The 27918-nt window shown below is 36.5% G+C and overlaps 3 protein-coding genes across 3 annotated transcripts; 2 read left to right on the top strand and 1 right to left on the bottom strand.

Moving 5' to 3' along the window:
* The first annotated feature begins 115 nt into the window (after window positions 1-115).
* LOC139099771 (zinc finger and BTB domain-containing protein 11-like) lies at window positions 116-3580 on the top strand. Its single transcript, XM_070652288.1, has 3 exons — window positions 116-339; window positions 1028-1192; window positions 1731-3580. Exons 1-3 carry the CDS (start codon window positions 211-213, stop codon window positions 3525-3527), a joined length of 2091 nt encoding a protein of 696 aa, XP_070508389.1. The 5' UTR covers window positions 116-210; the 3' UTR covers window positions 3528-3580.
* A 446-nt stretch (window positions 3581-4026) lies between these two features.
* LOC139099772 (uncharacterized) lies at window positions 4027-6801 on the top strand. The gene is made up of 3 exons (XM_070652289.1): window positions 4027-4243; window positions 4395-4559; window positions 4984-6801. The coding sequence occupies exons 1-3, from the start codon at window positions 4130-4132 to the stop codon at window positions 6727-6729; spliced, it is 2025 nt and encodes a 674-aa protein (XP_070508390.1). The 5' UTR covers window positions 4027-4129; the 3' UTR covers window positions 6730-6801.
* Window positions 6802-7472: 671 nt separating this feature from the next.
* On the bottom strand, window positions 7473-8925 carry LOC139099732 (phospholipase A2 inhibitor beta-like). Its single transcript, XM_070652244.1, has 2 exons — window positions 8921-8925; window positions 7473-8430 (listed from the first exon to the last, which is right to left on the bottom strand). The coding sequence occupies exons 1-2, from the start codon at window positions 8923-8925 to the stop codon at window positions 7473-7475; spliced, it is 963 nt and encodes a 320-aa protein (XP_070508345.1).
* Window positions 8926-27918: the final 18993 nt, after the last annotated feature.

Here is a 27918-nt window from a genome sequence, read left to right as displayed (position 1 = left end):
TTAGTCAATTTTAATGGTTTGACCCCTGATCCATACCCTACTGACCTAAATACCTACCTAATTACCTGCAATCTTTCCATCAACTGCCAAAATTCAAAATTCATCCCTAATTACTGAACATACTCAATAGTTCATCAACAAATACGATGAATGTAAACATAAAAGTCATAAAAATTAAAAAATAGTAAAAATCCCAATTTAGTTGGAGCAATGGCAACACAATTGAAAAGAGCAACGTACTGTGCAGTCCTCGGCTGTGACTCAGTGTCCACAAAGGACCCAAGTATTCGATTTTTCAAATTTCCAAAAGTTTCAAAGAAATTTGGCGACACTGGAAGGGTAAATGAGTAAATAATGTTTATTTTTAGGGAATTTTAGGGTATTTAGGTGGAATATGTAGATTTAGTGGATTATGACGGTGGATTTGAGTATGTTGGGCATTTTGAGGTTGTTGATGATTGGTGGGATTCGGCAGTGTGTGAGTTAACTTCTGTTAATGCTCTACTTGCACTAAATGTGATAAAAATTTATGCAATAAATCTTAGGAACATTGTACTTACTTACTGGCCGTACAGATCAAGTTTGATTCATTGCCTCCCACAGTTGCACCTGAGACTGGCTCTATCGCTGGTTACCGCTTGCCAATTGCCAATTCCAAGTGTGATACTATCATGGGGACATTGTTGAATCGAATAATAAGATTCAGGCAACGTGCAAGTATGAATTCCGGATGTCTCGACTTTTATAGGTCATCAAGAGGATTCAACTGACAATTTTTAATCAAAATAGCTTCATTTCCTCAATATGAGTCATATTGTACCTAGTTATACACAACCTGGAATGCATACGGCCATGAAAGAGTCAGTTTTGAGCCTTATTCGGAAATATTCGACTTCATGCTAGAGTCATGCAAGGTTCGGGTGCCTCACAATGATTAAAATCCAATTTCTCAGTTCCTCATCCTGAATAGATACACAATGTTAAACAAATTTAAAAACCAAATATCATTTTCCTTAATTTTTTGCAGCTTTGGAGAGAATTTACAAGAAAAAAGAGTTCCAAGAGCTTACTATTGAGATTTTGTAGCTTACACTTTGCACCGGAGAACTTAAAACATGGACCAAAAGGAAGAACAACTGTTAAGAAAGGCGCTGTACCAACAATTTATTATAATAATGGACAGAAGATTGTGGTAAGTTGAAGCTTAAATTGGTACTCAGAGGCAGTGTTGATATCTTGCCTTTGACTTTGAAAAAGGCAAACTTTGCAAAGACAATGCAAAGGCAAGGTTTCTAAAAAAAGAATCTTTCAAAGGCAGAAAAAAGGCAAAGGCAAATTTTTCTGCCTTTTCAAAGGCAAAATCTTCGCAAAGTCAAAGGCAATGCCTTTTTCAAAGGCAATCCATATCAACACTGCTCAGAGGATGAAGTGGAGTCAAGTTTGTTATATTGAAATCTGAGTCAGATTTGAGCATTGCTGTTGCAGTTGTGGACTGACTAAGTCAGGGAATCGACTGATAGCTTAAATCTGTTCATATACTCACTTTTCTAGCCAAATAGATCAACTGTGAGCTATGATCTACCTTAAATGTCACCTGAAGCTGCAGCTACAGTTGAAAGCTCCTGCTAGACCATCGTCAGCTAGCTGTATCCCTGCCTCCACTTCCTAAACTCTCGATATACCTATTTGACTGTTTATTGACTCTTCTACCCTAATTTCTCCCCCTTTAGGTTCCATACAATCAAGACTTCCAAAAGTACTACGGTCCAGAAGCTGAAAAGCTCTTCGAAGAAACTGAAAAGGCATGCGTTGATCATGAAAAGGAACTGATAAATCTCAGGTACAAGAAAGTTTGTGACCTCAAAAGTCTTTGTCGATTTTGTTTTATGAATCGGAAGGAATCGACATGCATTGAAATGTCAGCACTGAATAACTACTCAATTGATCCAAATGACATAATTAAAGCAATAGGATGTGGAACTCCATACAGTACAAAGTTTAGTGAACTCATTTGTGAGGATTGCTTCCTTAAAATTCTAGAAGTTGAGAAGTTCCGGAAGAAATGTTGTGAAAAACAGCAAGGAATGCTCAATGAACTTGAGGAATTGGACAAGAAGATCCTGCAAGTCCAACAAAGTAAACGGAAGTCCAACAACAACACAGTTCCTTGGTATAAAGTCGAATCCAATCAGGAACCAGATGAGTTCAAAAATTCCATAATTTTTAATTCCATTACGAGTGACTTGGTTCCATTGGATCAAAGTTTTGAGACAGAAAAATCGGAAGTAGCTCAAGTGAATATCAAGCAGGAACCGGAAGTGATGCAGCAAGAATCTGACGACGATTTTAATGATTTTGATGACACTGGTGCTGCAAATTATGACAGTGATGATGGATCTGATGATTTTGCGCTGATTAACTACAAGCCTAGTGTTAAGTCAGATAAGGAGGAAGTGGAAGTAAAGAATGAGGAAGTTCCGAACATCCAAGAGACTCTAGAGACCGAAGAGCTGTCCGATGTCCAAGAAACACCAAAAATCAAAGACAAATCCACAAAATCCAGAACAAAACAGCCAAAACCTGAATCACAATCTAAACGCCGACGTGAAACTCTTAAGGACCGAACCTATGAATGCTTCTTCTGTCGTGACAAGATCCTCGGCAAGCAAAATCACCGCAAACACAAATGCCACATGAAATATCGTGAATGTGAAGTTGCTGGATGTGGCAAGAAGCTAGCAAATCAAGGAAATTACTCAAATCATTTGATTAAAATTCATGGATTGCCAAAAATATCAGCACATTACTGTCCAGGCTGCATGACATACTACCAGATGAATACCTTCCAGTTCCAGGATCACACCAGAAGCTGTGAGAAGAACAAAGACGCTCCAGAACAGGAAATAAAGTGTGAAGAGTGCCATAAAGTTTGTTCCAATTTGGAAGCATATACAGCACATAAGCTGTTCCATGGAACGTCGCATCTTATCGAGACTGTCGACGAGACAGGTCAGAAAGTCTTTAAGAAGCCACAGACACAAAAGGAGAGGATTTGTGACTTGTGCGGTAAAATATTGTCGGACGGAGAGATTCTCAGGAAGCATAAAGTCAATGTCCACTTGATTGAGTTTACCGGCCAGATGTACTACTGTGACTTATGTCCAGTCAAGAAGCCAACAAGACGTCTTATTTTTGATCACATGAAGTCTGTCCATATTATTGACTGGCATCGATGTCCGACCTGCGGTAAAGACTTTAAATCCAGAAGACTTCTTGCTCGTCACATCCTGTACATGCACGAACGTCACCGACTCAATATCCGATGCAACATTTGTCCTGACAAGCCTGGATTCTCAGCTAAAATTTACTTGGATCAGCACATGAGGAAGCAACATGGTGAAAATTCAGCAGCACGAGTTGGACGATTTAGATGTGATTTTGGATTTTGTGAGGCTTCATATGCAAGTCAGAAGACACTCGATCAGCATAAGGTTAAGATGCATGGATATTATCAATATTATCAATAGATTAATGGATGATAAATTAGGAAATAAAGTTTAATTTATTTTATAGAAGAAGATTTGAAGTTTTAATGGTTTTTATGGCAGATACGCATTTAAGCAGCTGATATTGAGCAGTTTAATGCTCTAGTTAGGTTCTTGGAGGTTGAGGTGCAGCTTGAAACTCAATTCTCTTACAGACAATGAGGAAAGTCATCTAAATGAGGGTCCTGATGATTATCATATTGAATCCATGATAATTGGTCAATTATGAGAGCATATCCATGAACCTGCTCCATGTCTGTCTAGAGGTAACATGTTCATACCCTCCTGCACACCCCCACCTACTCCCTAAACCCTTAATCACCCAAAATCCATCAATAATTCATCAAAATTCATCTACATTCCCTATATCACTTCATAAACCATCCAAAATCATCAATTCCTACCTCAACCCTTCCTAAATCATCTTCTAACGGTCATAATTAATTCAAATTTTTCTCAACCTTCCTCACTGAACAACCATTCTCAGTTCATCAACACAAAAAATTTTGTAAACATTGAAACAACTTTTTTTTTGTTATTTATTGTGAAACTTAATTTAGTCCTTAACAGTCAGCCATTGAACAATGCCAGCTGCGTCATACTGTGCCGTCCTTGGTTGCAGTTCAACATCAAAAAACAAAGATTGTCGATTCTTTAAATTTCCAAAAGTTTCGAAGAAATTTGGTGATGTTGGGAAGGTAGGATGATGAATTTTGATGGATGTGATGCTGAATTGAGGGATATTTTGGGATTCTGTAGAGGAACTGAGTGTAATAGCCTCAAACTTTTGGGTCGCATCCACTCAGAATGTTATAGACTACAATTAATCAATTGACCATCCAATTTCAGCTATGGAGGGAATTTACAAGACGAAAGAACTTCAAAAGCTTGTCATGGAAATTTTGTCAGCTCCATTTTCCTGAAGAATGCTACAAACCAGGTCCAAAAGGACGATTGCGACTGCTGAGAGGCTCTGTTCCAACAATTTACTATAAAAATGGGGAGAAGATTGTGGTAAGTTGTGGAAATTGAGTGGCTAAGGAGTGGTATTGATGGATATAAGCTTAAATAGCACAAATTGGCTACTTCCTTACTTACTTCGCTGGTTGTACAGATCCATGACCTCCATAATCGAATTTTCGATCCAAAATCTGACACTAGACATGGCTGTGTGAATTATGACAGAGTCTAGACAGTCTGGATCCGAATTTTGGATCAATTAATTGATTATTTGCTGTTTGGGACTGTCTATAGTTGCAAATGGAGTACTGTACCATACTTTACCAAACCCATGCCATACGACACCATGCCATACCATACTCCCACCAGAGAAATCAGCCCAGCTCCCACATGAAGACCCTACATGCTTACTCCTACTTGCTATATTATTTAATTAAGTCAAAATTACAGCCCTAAATTCATAAATCCCTTCTTTTAGGTCCCATACAACCAAGAATACCAAAAATACTACGGACCAGAAGCTGAACGAATCTTTGAAGAGACCGAAAAATCAGCAATCAATCACGAAAAGGAACTGATCTTTTTCCGATACAAAAAGCTCCTTGACCTTAAAAATCTCTGTCGATTTTGCTTCATGAATAGCAAAGACTCAAAATGTATTGAAATGTCAGCACTAGCTTCATACTCAATTGATGCCGAGGACATGCTGAAGGCAATGAATTGTGAGACTCAATACAAGTCAGTCCTCAGTGAGATTATCTGCGAAAGTTGCTTCCTTAAAATTATGGAATTTGAAAAGTTTCGGAAGAAATGCAGTCAGCAGCAAAAGGAGATGCTGACTGAGCTTGAGGAGCTTGACAAAAAAATTCAAAAAGTCCAAAAAACACAACGTAAATCCAACGATACAGTTCCATGGCATAAAGTTGAAATATCACGCGAACCTGACGACTTTCAAAATTCAATGATTTTTAATTCCACAACAATTGAGTCAGTTCCGATATTTAATCAAAGTTTCATTAGTTCCGATGGTGAGATATGTCAAGTGATGGTCAAGCAGGAACCGGATGGTGATGATCATGATGTGGACGAGGACTTTATAGACGATGTGTCTGTAGATGCTGATAATTATGAAAGTGACGGTAATTCTGAGGATTTTACAATCAGCCAGTACATCAGCAATGTTAAAATGGAGAATGAGGATGAGGATGTTGAGGACAAGACAGCACTAAATCTCACAATTAAGGACGAGCAGGCAGGAACACAAAAAATCAAAATTAAGTCACCAGATGAGAAGAATAAACGTGAAAGTTACAAGGACCGTACCTTTGAGTGCTTCTTCTGTCGTCAAAAATTCCTCGGCAAAACGAATCTCCGGAAGCATCCATGTGACATTAAGCACCGAGAATGTGAAGTGCCTGAATGTGGTAAAAAGTTTCCAAATCAAGGCAGTTATGCGAATCATTTAATTAGAATTCATGGACTTCCAAAAATATGTGCACATTACTGTCCTGGATGTAAGACTTACTACCAGATGAATACCTTCCAGTTCCAGGACCATATACGTAGCTGTGAATTTAACAAGGACCTTCCCGAACAGGAAATAAAGTGTGAATTATGTTCAAAAGTTTGTAAGAATCTCGAGACATATACAGCACATAAGCTATTCCATGCGACTGAAAAGTTGGTCGAAAGTGTCGATGAGAATGGAATTAAAGTCTTTAAGAAGCCACAGGTCCAGGAAAAGGAGAAAATTTGTGATTTATGTGGTAAAATATTGTCAGATTATAAGAATCTTCGTAAGCATAAAGTTAATGTCCATTTGGTTGACTTTACCGGTGATATGTTCTATTGTGACTTATGTCCAGTCAAGAAGCCAACGAGACGACTGATTTATAATCATATGAAGTCTGTCCATATTGTCAATTGGCACCGATGTCAAATTTGCGGAAAGGATTTTAAGTCAAAGCGACTACTTGCACGTCATGTCCTGTACATGCACGAACGTCATCGATTACAAATTAGATGCCATATATGTCCACATAAGCCTGGATTTAATGCAACTGTGTACCTGGAGCAGCACATGAGGAAGCATCATGGTGAAAATTCAGCAAAACAAATTGAAAGATTTCGTTGTGATTTTGGATTTTGTGAGGCATCTTATTCAAATATGAAGACACTTGAGCAGCATAAGATGAAGGCACATGGATTTTATTATTATCAGTAAATTTTAAGCATTAAGTATGTAAAGTATTTGTAGATTTAGGATATTAAATAATAAAGAAATTAGATATTTAAATTGGTTTTGTGTTCGTGAATATTGGAAGTGATAGGAACGTCGTGGTTATGGCTTTGATGCTATTGAAGAGACAGTAAGACTGAGTAACAGCGTGTCAAGGGTTCGGGTTCTAATTCTACACCGAATATTCTTAACTGTTCTATCCTATCTTAACCTATCGTACTGTGTCCTAGCGTATCCTGTATTATCCTATGCTACCCAAGTAAACAGGACTTTCCTTGAGTATCCTACCTACACTAACTACATCCCAGCTCTAAGGTACATAAGATAGGATAAACCAACATAGGATGAGGCAGGATAACATAAGACAGGGTGATGCAGAGCAAAATAAGACGGCTAGAATAGAAATTGAGGTACTCTGTCCATCCAAATAGGTTAGGGTATCTAAAAAAGGTTAAGAAGCCGGCATGTTAAGTCACACATGATATGCACCTTCTTCCCTATCCCTTTTAGGACCAAATTATTCAATTTTGTAGGGTATTTTGAGATAAAAATCCAAGCATCCTTACAACCCCCTTTTGAGCATCAATAACTCTCTCCTGACTACCCAACCCCCTTCTTTTCCTAGGCATGGACACCCAATGTATCCCTACAGCCCTAAAAAAACACAATAAATACTTTCAATTGCTCAAAAAGATCATTTTATTCCAATAAAATTCAACAATTTCAAATCACATTGCTTCATAATGAGCATGTGGACATTGCTTTCCAGCTGGCATATTCTTGTCCAAATCTTCATCTGAATCTGATTCTGATGACTGTTGTTGCTTCATATTCTTAGACTTTTTAATCTGTCCACTACACTTTGGTGCTTCACTTTCCAATTCCTTAATTCTATCTTCAAGATTTCTAATTGAATTTTGTGACTCAATTGATGACTGTCCACATCGTCCAGCACAATTGGCTATAAATTCTTGTGTCAATAAGTCACGTACATTTGATTCCTTTGAGTATGCTGAATTAATGCAAACATTTCCATCAAAACTGACACCTTTGAGCTTATCAAGTCCCTTAACCAATTCATTGCCGATGCTAACAAGTCCATTGTTCTCAAATGAAAGACATTCAATGACTGTATTGACACGAAACATGCTGCCTGGTAAGGTACGAATTCTATTGCCAGCAAATGATACCCAACGAAGTTTTGGCATCGATACAAATAAGTCAGCATCTAAAGTTTCAATTCTATTACGTTCCATTGACAACAACATCAATTCTTGTGACTGTTCAAAGAATACTTTTGGTACAACTTTGATGACATTACCGTCCAAATGTAGGTAACGTATGCGACTGTCTAACTGCTCACCATCGAGTGTCTCCAAACCAGATCCAATAATATGAATATGATTAATATTCTTATAAAAATCAAAGACCTTCCTTGGAAGACGTGTGACTTGTTGATGAACAATATGAAGTGCCTCAACATCATCTTGTCCTTTACCGTCCCAATATGTAGCATTAATTCCTTCAACAAAGAATGTTTCACGTGGAATCATACATTTATATACAACAGCTGTATATTGACGACCAAAATCGTATGGCTTATAAGTGTTGACTGATCGTAGGACAAAGCCTTGATCAGCTGATGAGATGGCGATGATCGCAAGAGCGAGAATGGCGATGAAAAATCTGTGGATGAGAGATATTTAGGTTTAGTATGTAATGTTTTTCTATTCGGGTATGTAAGGCTATATTACAGGGCAGGTAAGGCTAATCTACTCGGTTTTGTGAAGCTATTCTTTCCGAGTATGTAAGGCTGTCCTACTCGGATATGTAAGGCTATCCTACTCGGATTTGTAAGGCTATTCTACCCGCTATATGTCCTGGATATTTAGGGCTATCCTACCCGGGTATGTAAGGCTATCCTATCAGGGTATCTAAGGCTATCATGCCCGGTAAGTAAGGCTATTCTGCCCGCGTATGTGAGGCTATCCTACCTGGGTATGTAAAGCCATCATACCCGGGTATGTAAGCCTTAGGATACCTGAGATAGATATGAAGTAGGGTAGACTATCCCGGTACCAAACCCTCTAGAGTCTAGACCTTCAGTATAAAATACGATCCGAACCAGCATCAAATGCCTGAATACCTTACCAAAACCCATAAAATTCCAACTTACTTCATTTTTCAGTCCAACAAGTTCACTTAATGGCTTTCAGCTATGATGATGAGTTCCAGTGAGAATAAAGGAACGAAATGAACTATAAATGTAAGTGAATTATCATTTTTATAGCCAATGAGAGCTTCCACCTCCATAATTATATTTAATAGGATGTAAAGCTGATCACTTACAAGCATTGAACTCTATTTTGATCATAGTCATCAAATTTACTTTGTGTCTAATCAGTCAATGCTAATTGCTGCATGTTTATGATTACAAAGTGTAAATGAACATCTGATTGGAATTAAGTAGTGCATAGTTGTTCATTGATAAGCATATCAACAGGATATGACATTAAAATTATGGAATCGAGTGACATAAAGTAGCAGGAGGAAGCCGGCGATAGAACCAGTTATAGGCGACATCTGAGAGAGGTCATGGATCACAGTTGATCTGTACGGCCAGCGAAGGAAGTAAGTAAGTGACATAAAGCAGCAGGTCCATAAAAATGGATCCAGGACAGCTTCGGACCTTGACATTCAAGATATTTACATTCGTTGTCCATAAAAATGATGAACTTTGAATCTGTGTCATCAAACTTTATAGACAATATGAAGTTTGCAGTCATCAGCAGTTCCTCTGACATGTTTACATCTAAATTGACTGGAAAATCAAGAAAGGGAATTTAATTTGAGTATAAATAATCCACACAATATTGAGATTAATCAGTCATAATTCAGTTGTAGCGGACATAGGATCAGGACTAGATTAAATGAAGTAAGTTGTGCCTTAATCAGAACTGAAGCTTGTAAATCCTAAATTTATAATTATTTCATAGATTCTTCATCATCTCCGCACTGTTCATTGCCTCAGCAGTCGCTGATGTCATCGAACAATTTAACAATGAAGGTATGCCTGAACATGATGGCTACTATACCCATGGAATTACCCTACAATGTGATTTTGGTATGATACGTCATTATTGGGGTGAAATGTATACATGCATTGCACGTAATCTCGTCACACGTCATTATTATGACTACATATTTAATGCAACTGGTGATCATATGACTGGAAAGACAGACAGAGATGTTGAAGCTGTCTATATTCTCGGTCAACGGACTAAATTCCTTCCATATAATATTTCAACACCATTTAATGGACTTAGAGCTATACGTGTTGAAGGATCTGGTTTGATGTACCTTAATCGTACCTTAAAGTATGAAGGATCACTTGAGTACCTTCATATTGAGAATAATTTATTGAGGACAGTTCCAGCATGGGCATTTAGAGGTCTTACAAGCCTTAAATGGCTCTCATTAAGAAATAATCATATTAAATATTTGGAATCGACAATGTTTCGTGATATGAAGAACTTACGTCGATTCTCAGTCACTAATAATCTTATTGAAGTCATTCCATCCGGTCTCTTCTTTTATACACCGGAATTAGAGGAAGTTTACTTTTACAACAACAAAATTCGCATGATTGGTGGACATTTGGTAAATTCATTGACTAAATTAAAGGTTGCTGTCTTTATGGGTAATCCATGTACTCAAGTATCAATCTATGATGGTGTTAATGTCATTAGTCGATTATCAACGGAATTTACAACAAAATGTGGTGTCAATTGTGTCAGTGCTGAGGAGGCTGCACAAAATGAAATTAAGGAATTAAGTAATGAATTACAAATGAAACAAAAATGTAGTTCAGCTATGATTGAAGCACAAAGGGAGAATGAATATCAAAATAGAATGCCTGGACAGCCACGTTCATCATCTGAATCTCAAGAGAATTGAATATTTTTTGTCAATTAAGACATTGAAATTGAAATAAATGACATAATCATTGCATAATTTTTACTTTATTGATTAAAATTATTAAAGTATTACAGATCGTAAATGCATTAAGAGTGGACGACGTGCTACGAAGAGCACTGAAGAGCCACGAAGTTGCCACGAAGATTCACGAAGAGTCACGAAGAGTTACAAAGAGTCACGAAGAGTCACGAAGAGCCACGAAGAGCCACGAAGAGCCACGAAGAGGCACGAAGAGCCACGAAGAGGCACGAAGAGCCACGAAGAACTACGAAGAGTCACGAAGAGTCACGAAAAGTTACGAAGAGTCCCGAAGAGTCACGAAAAGTTACAAGCAGTCACAGCTGACTCCATGGAGCCTGATGACAGATTTTATATTCCTTATATCTTTACATAAGACATTTTAGGACACTAAGACCCAAAAAAAGAACTCAAAATATCTCAAAATATTAAAAAATATTCAAATATCTGCATCAACACAGCAACAGCAGCCTCACAAGCAATACCATTAAATAGAACACCGTTTCCATTAAAAAATTTCTCCCTATAAAAATGACCAACAGCTCCATACATCATGATTATGTTTTAAAATAGGAATTGGAAATATAAGCGATAAAAAAAAGTAATCATTATTCAAAGAGGTGGTCGAGTGGCTGGAATGGATGAAAAAAAAATAAAAAAATTGCCAAACTCCATCTCATTCCATATCAAATTTTGTGCATGCATGTTCACATTTTTTTTAGCATTTTCGTATATGTCCACCATTCTCACACTATCGTGGTCGATTCTATAATTTTTTTTATGCAGCCTCACTCTCTCTCACTCTCTCTTTTGTTCTCTTTGCTTTTCGCGTAGTCACAAAAAAAATTGTAAGCGAAAAAAAAATTTATAAATACAAGCGATCAGAGACGAGAAAAAATAACAAGGCAGCAGGAGAGAGTTGAGGTGGATGTGAAGCACAAAAAAAATAATGAAAATGAGTTGGAGGGAAAAAAAATTTCTCATCTTCGTGAATTCGCGAAAGTTTTAGGAGTCAGGGATGGTTCTGATTGGAAATGGAGCGCTTTTTTGAGATTGCGTCATCTCGGGTCGAGCTAGAAAAATTCTGTCATCTCGGGTCGAGCTACAAAAATTCTGTCATCTTAGGTCGAGCTCCATAGATTCAGTCATCTTTAGCTAAGCTCCAAAGATTCAGTTACCTTGGGTTTAGCTCCAAAAATTTAGTCATCTCAGATCGAGCTCCAAAAATTCAGTCATCTCAGGTCGAGCTCCAAAGATTCAGTCATCTAAAGTCGAGCTCTAAAGATTCAGTCATCTCAGGTCGAGCTCCAAAGATTCAATCCTCTCAGGTCGAGCTCCAAAGATTCAATCATCTCAGGTCGAGCTCTAATGATTCAGTCATCTCAGGTCAAGCTCCAAAGATTCAATCATGTCAGGTTGAGCTTCAAAGATTTAGTCATCTGGGGTCGAGCTCCAAAGATTCAGTCATTTCAGGTCGAGCTCCAAAGATTCAATCATCTCAGGTCGAGCTCTAATGATTCAGTCATCTCAGGTCAAGCTCCAAAGATTCAATCATGTCAGGTTGAGCTTCAAAGATTTAGTCATCTGGGGTCGAGCTCCAAAGATTCAGTCATCTCGGGTCGAGCTTCAAAAATTCTGACATCTCGGGTCGAGCTTCAAAGATTCAGTCATCTCGAATCGAGCTTGAAAGATTCAGTCATCTCGGGTCGAGCTCCAAAGATTCAGTCATATCAGGTCGAGATCCAAAAATTCAGTCACCTTAGGTCGAGCTCCTTAGATTCAGTCATCTCAGGTCGAGCTCCATAGATTCAGTCATCTCGGGTCGAGCTCCAAACGATTCAATCATCTCAGGTCGAGCTTCAAAGATTCAGTCATCTCATATCGAGCTCCAAAGACTGAGTCATCTCAGGTCGAGCTCCAAGGATTCAGTCATCTCAGGTTGAGCTCCAAAAATTCAGTCATCTAGTGTCGAGCTTCAAAAGATTCAGTCATCTTAGGTCGAGCTCCATAGATTCAGTCATCTCAGGTCGAGCTCCAAAAATTCAGTCATCTCGGGTCGAGCTCCAAAGATTCAGTCATCTCAGGTTGAGCTTTAAAAATTCAATCGTTTTGAGTCGAGCTCCATAGTTTCAATCATCTTGGGTCGAGCTTCAAAGATTCAATAATTTTAGGTCGAGCTCCAAAAATTCGGCCTTCTTGGGTCGAGGTCCAAAGATTCAGTCATCTCGGGTCGAGCTCCAAAGATTCAGTCATCTCGGGTTTAGTTCCAAAAATTCAATATCGAGCTTCAAAGATTCAATTATCTCTGGTCGAGCTACAAAGATTCAATCATCTTGGGTCGAGCTCCAAAAAAAATGATTCCTCATAATAGACAAAATTACCGTCTCAAAATTTCATTAAACTATGAACTTTAGAACATTTGCGAATGTTCTACACAGAAAAAAAATGAAAATTAAATATTCACACTGGAAATTTTTTTCACATCTCTCGTATTTTATATCCAAAATGTTGGTTCGAGGGGTGAACAGCAAAAAAAAATAAAAAAAAATTATAGTCCACATCTATCTATCCTCCATATCATCCTCACTGCCTCGCGATTATACAGCATACCAAATATTCTGTATATGTTATGTGACTTGTGAGGAATGTATAGAATGAAATATACAACATTATATTGGGGGGTGGTATTGGATGGATGGTGGTCAGTGCAGAAGCAGTAAAATGCTTCAGACGAATGACCAATTCATACTCAAACCAGCGAGAATATACAAAAAAAAAATACTGAATTGGGAAAAAAAAATCGCGAAAAGTTTTTGGAGGAACAATTTTTTTGGGATATGTTTAGTCATGCGGGATTGTTGAGGCAGTTTGTCATTGGTATTTGGAAGAGCGTCAAATTTGGGTCGAGCGTCAAATCTGAGTCGAGCGTAAAATCTTAGTCGAGCGTCAAGTTTGCTCATCTTATGTTAAATGTGAAGTTTGATCATTTTGGGTCGAGCGTTAAGTTTGGTCATTTTGGGTCGAGCGTCAAGTTTGATCATCTTGGGTCGAGTGTTGAGTTTGGTCATCTTGGGTCGAGTTTCAAGTTTTGTCATTTTGGGTCAAGCGTCAAGTTTGATCATCTTGAGTCGAGCATTAAGCTTAGTCATCTTGGGTCGAGCGTCAATTTTAGTTTAATCATCTCGGGTCTTGCGTCCAGTTTGGTCATCTTGGGTCGAACATCAAATTTGATCATCTCGGGTCGATCTTCAAGATTGATCATCTTGGGTCGAGCGTCAATTTTAGTTTAATCATCTCGGGTCGAGCGTCAAGTTTGGTCATCTTGGGTCGAGCATCAAGTTTGATCATCTCGGGTCAAGCTTCGAGCTTATTCATCTTGGGTCGAACTTCAAACTTAATCATCTTGGGTTGAGCGAAAAGTTTGGTCATCTTGGGTCGAGCATCAAATTTGGTCATCTTGGGTCGAGCGTCAAATTTGGTCATCTTGGGTCGAAAAAATGCTCTCAAAGTTCCTAACCCAAATCAATGCATTCCCAACTCATCTTCATTATATTTCCTCCACTCCCCAATATTTTTCATGCACTTTTTCCTCTTTCAGTTCTTTTTTTTTTCATTCTGTTAGTTTTAATTCTGCCTCGAAAAAAAAAGGCAGCGAACACTGCTGATTGTTTTTGTACACCACTCACAAAATGCCTTCATGTTTGTTATTTCTTCCTTTTTTTTTGCAACCCCCCTTACCCGCTTCATATATACACAATTCAGCATCGTATGTGCTTTGGCTCTCTTTTGAGCCAGCAGCAGCAGCACATAAAACATCCATATATGTGTGAATTTGGTTTCATTTGATGAAGAGTCGTTGCCATCGACGATGATTTTTTTTTTTTTTTTTTTGTTATTTTATTCACTTCCTCGCCTTTTTTTTTTGTTGTTGTTGTTCTATCGCTGGACATAAAGTAGATCGAGGTGAGATGACCGACCAGACATTGAGATGTAGTATAAAGTCACATTATCGTGGTTTTATTCCTTTTTTTTTTGTAGCTGAATTGGCGGTGAAATCGTGGCGACAGTGTGGAATTTAAATGAGGTGAAATTAGTTTCTTTTTTTATGGCGATGACTGGCTCTTATTAATGGATAGGATTTTTATTTTATTTTATTTTATTGTTTGGACTGGATGGATGGATGGAGGAAGGATGAAAAAATGTAATTAAGGTAAATTGAGATGATGGATAATTTGGGATGATGCGTTAATTAGTGGACAGGGACAGTCTTTTTGTTGTTGTAGAGAATTGGAAGGCTAAGGGGCTTATGGTGAAGCTTTATGGATGTTTGTATGGAATATGGCATGAATGCATTGAGATTTGTGTTGATTTTGTGATTATAAGCTGAGAGGTTTCCAACCTGAAATAGCACAAGTTGGGTAATTGATCCAAAATCCGACAGAAGTCAAGTGTGGACAGACTTAGTGCCGGCCTCTGCTTAAGTGTTTGATTGGCTTTAACCCTCTTAGTTCATTTGGTCATCTTGAGTCGAGCGTGAATATTTATCATATTAAATGGACCATCAAGTTGAGCGTTATTGAGTTGTGCTTCAAGTTTGATAATTTTGAGCATCAAATTTGGTCATTTTGGGTCGAGCGTCAATTATAAATCAGTCATCTTGGGTCGAGCGTCAATTTTAATTCAATCATCTTAAGTCGAGCGTCAATTTTAATTTAATCATCCTGGATCGAGCGTCAAATTTGATAATATTGAGTCGAGCGTCAAGTTTCGTCATTTTGGGTCGAGCGTCAATTTTAATTCAATCACCTAGGGTGGAGTGTCAATTTTAATTCAGTCACATTGAGTCGAGCGTCTATTTTAATTCATTCATGTTGAGTCGAGCGTCAAAATTAGTCGTCTTGGGTCGAGCGTCAAATTCAATCATCTTGGATCGAATCATCTTGAGTGAAGCGTTAAGTTTGGTCATCTTAAGTCGAGAGTCAAATTTGGTCATCTTGGGTCGACCGTTAAGTTAGTTCATCTTGGGTCGAGCGCCAAGCTAGATCATCTTAGGTTAAACGTCGAGGTTAGTCATCTTGAATCCAGTGTCAAAATTGGTCATTCTGGGTCGAGAGTCTAGTTTGGTCGTTTTGGTTTGAGCGTCAAGTTCAGTTTACTTGGGTCGAGCGTTAAATTTCGGTCAAACGTCAAATTGGTCATCTTAGGTCAAGCGCTATGTTTTTCCACAAATTTTGGATCAATTAACCGACTTGCTCTATTCAGATTTAACACTATTGAAGCTTTGGACAGCAAATTAGCATATCGTGGAGCATTTGCACCAAAAAGTACTGATCAATTATGTCAAAATAAAGCAAATTCAAGTCTAGATCATAAAAATTGATCAAATCACATTAAATACATCACAAAATATCCAAAATCGCACACAACACACGACTATAAACACAAAAATCACCAAAAATTGCCATAAATTCATCAAAATAATCCAAAAAAAGAAGGAAATATGTCCCACATCATCACATTATCATCCTCACACCCCTCAAATCATCCAATATCAACTTTATTTATTTTCCAATAAAAAGCCAGCAAAATTTTCCGCAACCTTTCACTCATTCATCATCATAATTTGCCTGTTGATCATTTTTTTCTTCTCGTCATTAATGTGTGATAACACTGCGGGGATTTCATGAACATTTTTCGAAAAATTAAAATTAAAATAATGAAATCGAGTCACAGTATCAATGCAATGTGCAGAAATCAATTCCTTTTAAATATAATTATGATAATTTTTTTGAATTAATTTATTTTAAGTTTATTTTGCATAATTTTTGGTTGAAACTGAATTTTAGCAGATGATTGGAGTGGATTTATGAGGTAAATTGAGATGATTCTTGATTTTGAGGGGATTTAGGCAAGTCAGTAAGGGCTGTAAAGACTGAGATCACCGGAATTTAGCCTTAAGTTGACTTAACACTAGTCTGAGGCCGGATTTCATCGAATCTGCACTCAAACTAGAGTTACACTGATCTGAGGTCAATTATTCGGCTATCCTAAGCTGTCTTCTTTCCACCTTAATTACTCTTCAACAGAAAAACGTGAATTTTGATTGAAATTAAGCAACTTTACTTACTTCCTTCGCTGGTCATACAGATCAAGTGTGATCCATGGCCTCTCTCAGTCTGCTCCTGAAGTTAACTCTACTGCTTGCCAATTACCAATTCTAAGTGTGCAATTAAGTGTGAAATTAAGCAAAACAATTGAAAGTAGCAATGAGAAAGTGAACCATGACACATAAACATGTCCTTGTTCTTGAAAAAAGCAGTATAAAAAGATAAAATTCAAATAAAATTTATATTTAGTTTTCCGGTAAGCACATCACGACATTTATAATTAGATATTCAAGTATTCTTACTATATAAGACAAATTTACGAGTATAGGAACCTTACTACTAGTTCAGGAGCTTTACTTCTATCAGTTAGATTAGTTTAAAGCACCAAAGTATCAAGTCGAAAATTTTAAACAAAAATGAAATTATTTTGTGTCTTCTTTATCGTGTCTTGTGCTTTCATATCCAGTAAGTTTGTCAATATTTGCTAATTTTTTGACAATTTTGATTAAAATTTGAACAAAAAATTGAAGTAACTAGCACAAATCGGCTAATTAATCCAAAATCCAGCCCCAGGCTGCCGTGAATCTGACTTTGGCTTAAATCTGGCAATAAACCAAAGTCATGCCAACTTGGTGCCGGATTTCGAATCGATTAACCAACTTGTGTTATTTGGTTCAATAAAATAACCTAAAATTCTATTGAAATTGTCCTAATTAAAACCATAACAAACATGCTTATAATTACCTTAGTGTTATTCAAAGTCGGCTCAGATTTTCTATAGAAAAATCGACTCGTCTCCATAAAAAATTCCAGTCCACTTCGACTTCAGAATATTTCTGTACATTTACAGCATTCTCTTTATCTATCAATAGAACCTACCTTAAATCCCCAATTTCCCATTCCAGATTCTCTCGCCGGTGGTCCAACATGCACTGAACTAAGAGTCCTAGCATCAAAACTATCACAAAATATTCGATACCAATACAGCTATACCGTTAATTCAAATTATATGAGACCAGAAAATGAGAGAATTGCACTAATTGTAGCTGAAACAGCCTCTCTGTTGAGTTCATCAGACTTGAATGCCAGTGATGAAAATATCTTGAATATTATAGCTAATGGAGGTGATGCAGCTGCTTTGTGTCTTTCTTATTACTTTTCAGGTTAATATTTGATGTGATTTTAATGTAAAATTGGCAATTGAAGTAATAAAGTAGTTAAGAAGCTGTAAATTAGCGACTAAATTGTGGTTGGGCCGGGTTCTTAGCCTACCCAGGTTGTCTCCCACATACACAATAGTGTCCCACCAAATATGACATAAAGTTACTATTGCAATCCCATACAAGCCCCCCCAAATTCATCGACACAACATCATTCCATCCAAAAACATTCAATCCACTGCATGATGACCAAGAAAACAATTTTTTTATCTGAATCTAATGAAAAATGCATGTCCAAAATAAGTTTATACATTTCTGAATATGCATGACACTCAGAAAAATAACTTAAAATTCATTTTATTTGCCACCCCCACCTACCCCATACCCCAAAAGAAGGTAAAATTTGTTTAGCGTCAAAAATTCCTTTTTCAGTTTCCCATTGTCATGTCTGTTCCAACATCTTTTTTTTTTTTTGTCCACCTTAATATGTTTCATATATGCAATTTTATGCTTATGCTTATGCTTATATGTATTTGTGTTGTGCATCTCATTCTGCCTATGCGTAAATTGTCAAACATCTTTTTTGCATCCTTGTTGTACTCTTATTGAGAATGTATGTGCTGCATATTTGGCACATAATAAAATTTAGTCATTTTACTGCTCAGTTCCCCCCGTCCCACCTGACGTGGACCGAGTCATGCTGAAGCAACTTACATTTTGACTTGACAAAAATAACATTTCTTCATTCAATTTTCAAAAATTCGCTCAATAATTCATAATATTGGATATACCATCCAGTAAAAATAACAAACGTGACTCTCATCCTATAAGAACCTACAACAATAAATGTGAGGAACTAAAAAATAAGAACAAAATATTTTCTATAAAATGAATCTATTAGCATAGATTGTGCTTGTGATGCATCTTCTCATTCCGGTACGTAACATTTTTCATCTCAGATAGTTGAGCATGTTATTTAGTCCTTATACATCTCGCCTAATAATATTCTAAAAACTATTATGCTACTTGATGTGGGGGTGGATGAAGAAATGGATGGAATTGAGGAGAGTAAAAAAGGGGTTCGGAAAATGGTGCGAAATGTCGATTTAAATTATTAATGTGGTGATTTTGTGTCATGTTTATTGGATGATGATTTAGTAGTTTTGGGAGTTAAAGGTCTGATCTTGCAAGACACGGCCTTGCAAGACCTAAATAAGCGCGATCAAACTCTACACAAGCCTTATACGATATTACCTGATCAAATATACTCGATTGGACATTACTGAGCCTGATTTGACTTTACTAGACCCAAATATACCAGAAAAGAATCTGCACGTCCTTACTGGACCTAATTTGGCTTTACTAAACTCTAAATGTACCTAATTAGGCTCAATAAGACATTAATGAAGCTAATTTGACTTAAACATGCTCTGATATGCTCGATCAGACTCCGTAGAATCATACTGGACCTGATATGACTTTATCAGACTGAAATAGACCCCACCAGACTGTATTAGATCCCATATAATCCTTAATGATCTTACTGATTCACTAAATATCTCATCAAAATTCTTCACAACCTATTCAGAGTCAATCAAACTCCACAAGACCCTACTGGACATGACTCAACATTGGTACACCCAATTAGACTCCATTCCACTAAAGGCTCAATCAAAATTCATCAAATACCAATAAGACTCCATTAGACCTCTCAAAACCTTTTTTGAATTTAGTTGAACTTAGACCAGACCAAAACAGATCAAATGAGACGACATTAGACACCAATCAGATTTAATCAGGTTCCATAAGACTCTACTGAACCTAAAATGACCTTACTGAAAGATAATCGAATAGATGCCATAGAACCATACCAACTTATTTGACTTAAACAGACCGAGGCAAGGCTTCATCAGACTCCGGAGTTAAGTCCAGGACTCTCCTGGACCTAAGATAAACTTAACTGACCGAATAGACACTGCAGAGTCCTACGTGGACCTGATTTGACTTTACCAGACTAAAATAAACTTAATTAGACTCTATATGATTCATTTTGATCTCCCTTATTGATGTATTCCAGAGCAGATACCACTCATCAATCTCTTATCAATACTTTCAATATAAACGCATCCAGAAATCATCCCAAATTCCTTACAATGGATGCAAATCAAGAAGCTTCGAACATATTCAAATTCATTGTATCCCCAATACATCCCCCCTCACAACCCCATCACCCATCACCATAGAAAAATGTTTGCAACCAATTTATAAAGTCTAAAATTTTCCTAAAATCACCACCCAACCGCCGCACACCCCCCAAAAAATATTCAAATAAGAAGACAACCAAAAAATGAATAACAATGGAAGCAATAGAATCAGTAGCAGGCAATAATATACAGGCAGGCACACAAAATAAAAAAAAAAAACTTTTTCGCCGTAAAACAACAAGCAAAGTTATTATGATTATATGACATGTCAGGACGAAAAGGCCTGAGCTGAGTTGTTGTTGTTGTTGTTGTTGGAATGAGAAAGACAAAAGGATGAGAATGGGCCGGTTTTTTGTGATAAAATAGAAAGAAGGCGACCGACCACAGAATTGCAAATCTATTTTAATTAATTAATTATATTCTGGAGCTTGCTAGCTATAGATTTCCATTTTACTCTATGTGTGCTTCATCCACATGAATTGTCTAAACATAATACAAGTTCCTTTTTGTGTGTGTGTGTGTATGTGTGTAAGGATGTGGATGTGTGTATATGCGAATGACTAGATTATTATAGGAATGGACACCTTTTTGTGATAAATTTGTTCATTTGAGTTAGTTTGTGTTCGGTTCTCTCAGATCATCGAGCTCTGAGTTACATCAAGATTAATCAGGTCGAGCTGAGTAGAGTCAAGTCAAGTCAAGCTGAGTATAGTAAAGTCGACCTTTGTTAAGTCGAGCTGTTTTAAGTTGAATCGAGCTGAGTCGAATTGAGTCGAGCTGAGTCAAGCTGAGTCGAGCTGAGTCGAGCTGAGTCGAGCTGAGTCGAGCTGAGTCGAGCTGAGTCGAGCTGAGTCGAGCTGAGTCGAGCTGAGTCGAGCTGAGTCGAGCTGAGTCGAGCTGAGTCAAGCTGAGTCAAGCTGTGTCAAACTGAGTCGAATTTAGTCGAGCTGAGTCAAGCTGAGTCGAGCTGAGTCAAGCTGAGTCGAATTGAGTCGAGCTGAGTCGAATTGAGTCGAGCTGAGTCAAGCTGAGTCAAATTGAGTCGAGCTGAGTCAAATTGAGTCGAGCTGAGTTGATCCAAGTCGGACTGAATTGAGTCAAGTCAAGCTGAATTGAGTCATCAAGTCGAGCTGAGCTAGATGAGTCGGGTTGAGCTCAGTCAAGTTGAGCTAAAATTTTCCCCAAATTGTCCATCCCTTTACCTAATAAATAATTGTATTTGTGATACTTTTTCCTACCTTTTCAATCTCTCAAGCCCCCATCCCCCAAAAAATCTATGCAAAAATTTTATCATTTTCCCCACCCAACCCTTCCTCACTAAAACTACTTTTCTAATTCAATGGAAAATAAATGAAAAGTTTCATTTCTTTCTCTCAAAAAACTCTCAATTTTTGCTCTATTTCCATCTCACTCACTGCTTGTTTTTTCCTCATCTTTTACACACTTTACCTCTCAATAAAATTGTGAATGGACTGAGGTCGGGCAGCAACAGAGCCCAACAAACAGTAAGAAGAAGTAAAGGCACAACACGAAAAGAAGCAAACAATTTTGGCCAAAGAGCACCTACACAATAAATGCATTCACATACACACAATACACATGCATAAAAATCTACCCCACTCTACCCCCCATACCCCACTCAAAAATTTTAATGTCACCCCCGTACCATTCCATTCAATTTTCTATGTCCATTGAGTGCAAACGAGAGCATTAGTTTTATGAAAATTAGAATATGCTAATGTGATGTGGCTGATGGGTATGGGGTGCTATGGGGTGGGGGTAATAAGAGCAAAAAAGAGACGATCGAGTCACAACAAAAATATAAGTAAAGGAGGTACGGAAAATGAAAATATCTGTGGCATAAAGTATGTACGATATATTCTATTCAAGCAGGGCAAGTCATACTGGTTGGTGGATGATTGAATTGAGGAATGAGTCGACTTTTTTTTCTTCTTTACAAATTATTCCGAATAATAGCTAGAGTGGGAAAAGAGCAAACATTAATTCTGTTGGGTTGGTGATGCAATTATTCAAAGGATTTTGTATAGGCTCAGATTTATTAATTGAATTTTATTATCTTCGTTTAAGTTCGGTTCCTCTTCGTCAAAGTTCGGTTTCTCTTCGTCAAAGTTCGGTTTCTCTTCGTCAAAGTTCGGTTCCTTTTAGTCAAAGTTCGGTTCCTCTTAGTCAAATTTCAGCACATTTCGGTCTATGTTCGTAAAAGTTCGGTAGCATTCGGGTTCCGTTCGTTGAAGTTCGGTAAAGTTTGAGTTCCATTCGTTGTAGTTCGGTAAATTTCGGGTTACGTTCGTAGAAGTTTGATAAAGTTCGGGTGCCGTTTGTTGAAGTTCGGCATAACTCAGGTTCCGTTCGTTGAACTTCGGCATTATTCGGGTTCCGATCGTTGAAGTTTGATAAAATTCGGTTTTTTTTTGCTCAAATTTGGTTCTTCAAAAAAACTTCATTTAACTTCCATCATCCCTCCAAAAATTCCGTCTGCTTACTAAAAATAACCTTAAATTTTCATTCACCAACCCAATAATTTAGTGTGTTATGGGCTAATGTGAAGGCTACACATAGTATTAAACAGGAAAGTGTATAGGCAAACTGTAAGTTTTCATATAGTAATAACAAACTATAGACACAATATACAGTATAGAATCTCCACTAATGTTCATAGATACAACTTAGTAGTTCGAGTACGAAGGAGTATACGTACAGGGGAAGTTAGAGAAAAAAAAGGAAGAAGGAGGAAGTACTTCGTTTATAGCCAAAAAACTTGTGTGATATGTGATGTTAGATGGTTATTTCAAAATTTTTAGCACAGTTTTTGGAAAGATAGGAAGCACTTTGTACGGTCGTTCGGATGTTTGGTCGTTGGGTCTTTCGGTAGCTCGGTAGCTCGATCATTCCAATCGTTCGGTCGTTGTTCAGTAGCTCTGTAGCTCGGCAGCTTGGTCGTTCGGTCGGTCAACCGTTCGGTCGTTCGGTTATTGGTCTTGGGACTTCGATCGTTCAGATCATTCGGTCGCTCGGTCGCTCGGTTGTTCAATCGTCCAGTCGTTTCATCGTTCGGAAGCTGGGTAGCTTGGTTGTTCAGTCATTTGTTCATTCGGACGTTCGGTCTAATTCGGTCTAATTTGGTCTTATTCGGTTTTCTTCGGTTTTCTTCAGTCTTATTCGATATTATTCGGTGTTCTTCGGTCTTCTCCGGTATTCTTCGGTCTTCTCCGGTCTTCTCCGGTCTTCTCCGGTCTTCTTCGGTCTTCTTCGGTCTTCTTCGGTATTCTTCGGTATTCTTCGGTATTCTTCGGTCTAATTCGGTCTTCTTCGGTATTCTTCGGTCTAGTTCGGTCTTCTTCGGTCTAATTCGGTCTTCTTCGGTCTTCTCCGGTCTTCTTCGGTCTAATTCGGTCTTCTTCGGTTTTCTTCGGTCATCTTCGGTCTTCTTCGATCGTCTTCGGTCTTCTTCGGTCTTCTTCGGTCTTCTTCGGTCTTCTTCGGTCTTCTTCGGTCTTCTTCGGTCTTCTTCGGTCTTCTTCGGTCTTCTTCGGTCTTCTTCGGTCTTCTTCGGTCGTTCAAAAATGCGCTTTAGCCACTCGATAAGCACAAATACTTTTGCAATATCTTTTTCTCTCCCAATTCTGTGTTCTTGCCGAAGAGAGCAGGCAGTCGAAAAATTTTGAAATGTTTTATTGGATATGTAGGATGGGGTTATATGTGTGTACAGGGTGTGAGGAAGAGAGGAGTTAAAAAAGGAATCAAGTGAATGTATTAGAATTACATTATTCATACTCGGGGAAAATTTAGAAATGCAGTGAAGGATAATGGAGAAAATATAAAATTTTCTATGTCTACATCTACAAAATAGGATAGAAAAAAAAATTTCTGGTAGTTTTAGCAAATCTATATATTCATGCAAAATGAGAGACGAAAATATAATTAGAGATGCAAGTTTTATACCCGAAACACAAAAAAAAAAAAATTTATGTTATGTATTTTTCGAAAATTCACACACAGAAGCAACAACAGAAACAAGATTTTGATTTTATGGAGATGAGCATGAATTTTTTTTTTGCTTTTTTTTGAGTTTTGCAAATTAAATGAAATAAAATTTTATGAAATTTTTTCATTGGAAATTGCTGGGATTTGCACAGGATCCTGATTTTTTTTTGGTAAGGATGACTGGGAATATGACTCGAAGTATTTAATTGAAGGATTGAGTATCAAAAAATATTGTCAAATATTGACTTATGAGCTGCTTTATAAGAATGGACGATTTCTATGTGGATTTATATCATTTTTGGGTGGATTTAACGTTATCTGGAATGGGAAAGGGGTTGAAGTAGCCTCAGGAGATAGTTTCTTAGCCTCCTCGTGATATCCTACGCTAACCTAGCAGGATAAACAGAAGCTATCCTAGGTTACTCCTTTAAACACTATCCTAGGTACAAATGGGCTGAATTTGGAATAGGTTTGGTGGGACTCGTCTAAAAAGCTCTGTCTATCCGTATATGATATCTAGGCTAGGATACGCTATAGATAGTAGGTTGAGTAGCTAGAATCGGTTCAGAAACCGACCTTAGACCATCGTGATTGTGACATCCAGACACAAATTCAATAAAATCCTGCTTCAAGCTCACTGCAACAAAAATGTACACGGTGGAAAATGCTGAAAATCTGTCCCTAAGCCAAAGTAATTCTCATCCGGACTATGTTTGGACTATGTTTGTGTATGGAATCCTTAAAAAGGAACTCCTAAAGCAATATGACCTGGGAATGCCTGGAAGAATGCATAAATATCTGGGAAAATTCATATTTTGTAAGAATTAGGTGATGACACCAGCAAAAGAGTCACATAAAAAGTAATCTAAGCTATACCTCAGATTATTGTTCCATTATGGTTTCCAAATCCTCGAGACCGAGTCCAAGACAAAGTATACCAGGGAAGTCTCGGTATCGGTCTTGGAATCGGAAACTCTTAAGGTCAACGTAACATTGTGCCGGTTTCAAACCGAATTCGAGTTAACAACTCTGTTTTCAGTCAGATTTGGTTTGAAAACAGGAACATACCATAGACATGCTAATTTGAGTAAGTGTCCAACTCTTTTGAAATAAGCCTCAAATTATTTTTTATAATATTTTACTTTATTTTCCTTAAAAATTCCTTTACAAATAAGCCTTACTTTCTAGTCATTTCTTCCTTTATAATTCTCAAAGCACTTCCTCAACTTTTTCATAATCTCACTTTTATGTCCAATAAATCGATCATCAGCACACACATTACCTTCTAAATTAATATCCATAATACCAGTTTGTTTTAATAGCTTCACATCAATTGACTCAATTTTGTCATGTTTAAGCCACAGACGTGATAAGTTTGGTAAGTCACCAAATGAGTCAGCATGGATGGTCGTGAGACTTTTTTCATTTAATGACAAAAGTTTGAGATTTTTGAGGGAATTAAAAATATTTTTTGGAAGTTCTTGAGTTCCACTTGGTCCGAGGTAGAGTTCCTCGAGGTTGTCGAGTGTGTCGAACAGTCCTGGACTGTAAGTGCTGAGGCTTAAGGCTGTCAAGTTGGTCAAATTGCTGAAAAATTCCGACGAAAGTTCCAAATTTGGATTTTCTTGCAGCAACAAAGTTTGAAGATTTTCATTGAATAAATTTGTCGGTAAAGTGGCCAATTGGTTCCCGCGGAGGTCAACAAAAGTCAGTTCCGTGTTGTCCACAAAAGAATTTTCCGAAATTTCCCGAATTTTATTAAAAAATAAATTTAAATTTTGTAAATTTTTGCAATTTTTTAACGAATTTTTGTCAATTTTTTCGAGTCCAGTCTGAATGAAAAGCTTTTCGACATTTTGGAACCGTTCACAAATGATAGACGGAATATATTCAGCACTAGACACAAATGTCGTCTCAATAATTTTGACATCGTCGTCAGTTCTGTTGTCGATGTGATTTCCGAGAATTTCATTAATTTGTCCAATTCCGTTCGGGATGTTCAGCGTTAATTCACATTTATAGTCATCAAAATCATCGACTTTAAATTCACATGATGCACTTTGATGCTGTCCATGTGCTGCACTTAATGATGCACAAATTAGCAGCAATAATTTCATTCTGGTTCAAAATTCAACACGCGACTGACGAGCGAGAAATGATTTTTTGTTGATTTTATAGTTATTTGTGACCTTTGGATGTGTATCTTCTAGTGCTGTAGTTGTTGTTGGTGGAATCCCATTGTTTATGTAGCGGCTTTGTGTGGTTCATGTTGTTAACTTTGTGTATATACCTAACATTGTATGGATGGATTTGTAATAAGTGTGAAAATAATTATTAGCTTAACGATGTTTCGATGTGGGAATTGACTGAAATGTTCTGGAGAGATGAGGACAGGTGTGATGGAACTTGATTTATGGTTGGGTCATTTAGTTAATCGTCAACCAATCACCAAGAACCCATCCACTTAAACAAACCACCAGAGGGAGACCCTTACATAAAAACTAAAATTCCAATTTTTTGAAATTAAAATTTTTAAAATTTATAATTTATTTTTAAAGAAATTCATATTTTCAAAATTTCTAAAAATTTAATTTACAATTTTAAAAATTTAGAATTTTTTTTAAATATTGAAATTTTTTAAATATTGAAATTTTTAAAAATTTTAAATTTTTTAGATTTTCAATATTTCCAAGTTTTAATTTTTCTAAATTTTCAAATTTTTCACTTTTTTAAAATTTTTAATTTTTAAATTTTAAGTTTTTTAATTTTTTAAATATTTAAAAATGCAAACTGTTAATAAATATTCATTAAAAAAATACAAAATCGAATGAATTATTTAAAATTATAAATTTTATTTAAGTTTGAAATAAAGTTACACTTTTTGAACTTTAATAAATTGAAATTTTAGGTTTCAAAAATTTAAAATTTTCACTTTTAAAATTCAATTTAAAAGTTGAAAAATTTAAATTAAAAGCCCAATAATTCTTCAAAATCAACAATTTAAAATTGAAAAAATTCCAGCTTAAAACAGTTGTGCACATCTGTAATTATCACGACAATAACAAAACAATCATTATAACAAAAAGAAGACGATTTTTGCTACATTAGCAAATAAGTTCTAAACAGGTTTTTATATTGTAATTTGTCAGACACAGAGCAGTATTTCACATATATGTAATTATCTAAAGATTGATGAATGAGTAAAAAAAGTCTGTTTTTAGTTCTTTATAGTGAATGAATGTCCAATTTGGGGGAATTCCTCTTGAAGATTTGGTTTCAAAATTGATGATTTAATGTTTATTTATTAACAATTTGTGTTTTTTTTTTTTAATATTTTAAAGAATTGAAAAAATGAAATTTAAAAATTTAAAATTTAAATTGAAAAAATGAAAATTTGAAAAAGTGAAAAATTATAAAATTTAAAAGATTTAAAATTGGAAAAAGAAATAAAATTAAAAACTTCAAATATTCAAAGTTTAAAAACTCAAAAAATTCAAAATTTAAGAAAAAATTTGAGAATTAAAAAAGAATTTAGAAATTTTAAAGTTGAAAGTTCTATTTTAATTTTTTGAATTCTTTAATCAATTTTAAATGTTCCAAATTTTCAAATTTTTAATTTTTTTAATTTGAAATGTTAATTTTTTTAAATATTTAAAAGTTTAGAAATTTCAATTTTTTAAATAATCATTTAATTTAATAAAA

Source organism: Chironomus tepperi, unplaced genomic scaffold (genome assembly GCF_022539635.2).
Source record: "Chironomus tepperi strain 1889 unplaced genomic scaffold, CSIRO-AGI_Ctep_v1 contig_486, whole genome shotgun sequence".
Classification (NCBI taxonomy): domain Eukaryota; kingdom Metazoa; phylum Arthropoda; class Insecta; order Diptera; family Chironomidae; genus Chironomus; species Chironomus tepperi.
This window is presented reverse-complemented; position numbering and strand designations above follow the sequence as displayed.

Excerpts from the sequence above, each read along its gene's own strand:
- LOC139099771 (XM_070652288.1), top strand. The coding sequence starts at position 211 with ATGGCAACACAATTGAAAAGAGCAACGTACTGTGCAGTCCTCGGCTGT. Across the intron at positions 340-1,027 it reads AATTTGGCGACACTGGAAGG|CTTTGGAGAGAATTTACAAG; the intron begins GTAAATGAGTAA and ends AATTTTTTGCAG. Across the intron at positions 1,193-1,730 it reads ATAATGGACAGAAGATTGTG|GTTCCATACAATCAAGACTT; the intron begins GTAAGTTGAAGC and ends CTCCCCCTTTAG.
- LOC139099772 (XM_070652289.1), top strand. The coding sequence starts at position 4,130 with ATGCCAGCTGCGTCATACTGTGCCGTCCTTGGTTGCAGTTCAACATCA. Across the intron at positions 4,244-4,394 it reads AATTTGGTGATGTTGGGAAG|CTATGGAGGGAATTTACAAG; the intron begins GTAGGATGATGA and ends ATCCAATTTCAG. Across the intron at positions 4,560-4,983 it reads AAAATGGGGAGAAGATTGTG|GTCCCATACAACCAAGAATA; the intron begins GTAAGTTGTGGA and ends CCCTTCTTTTAG.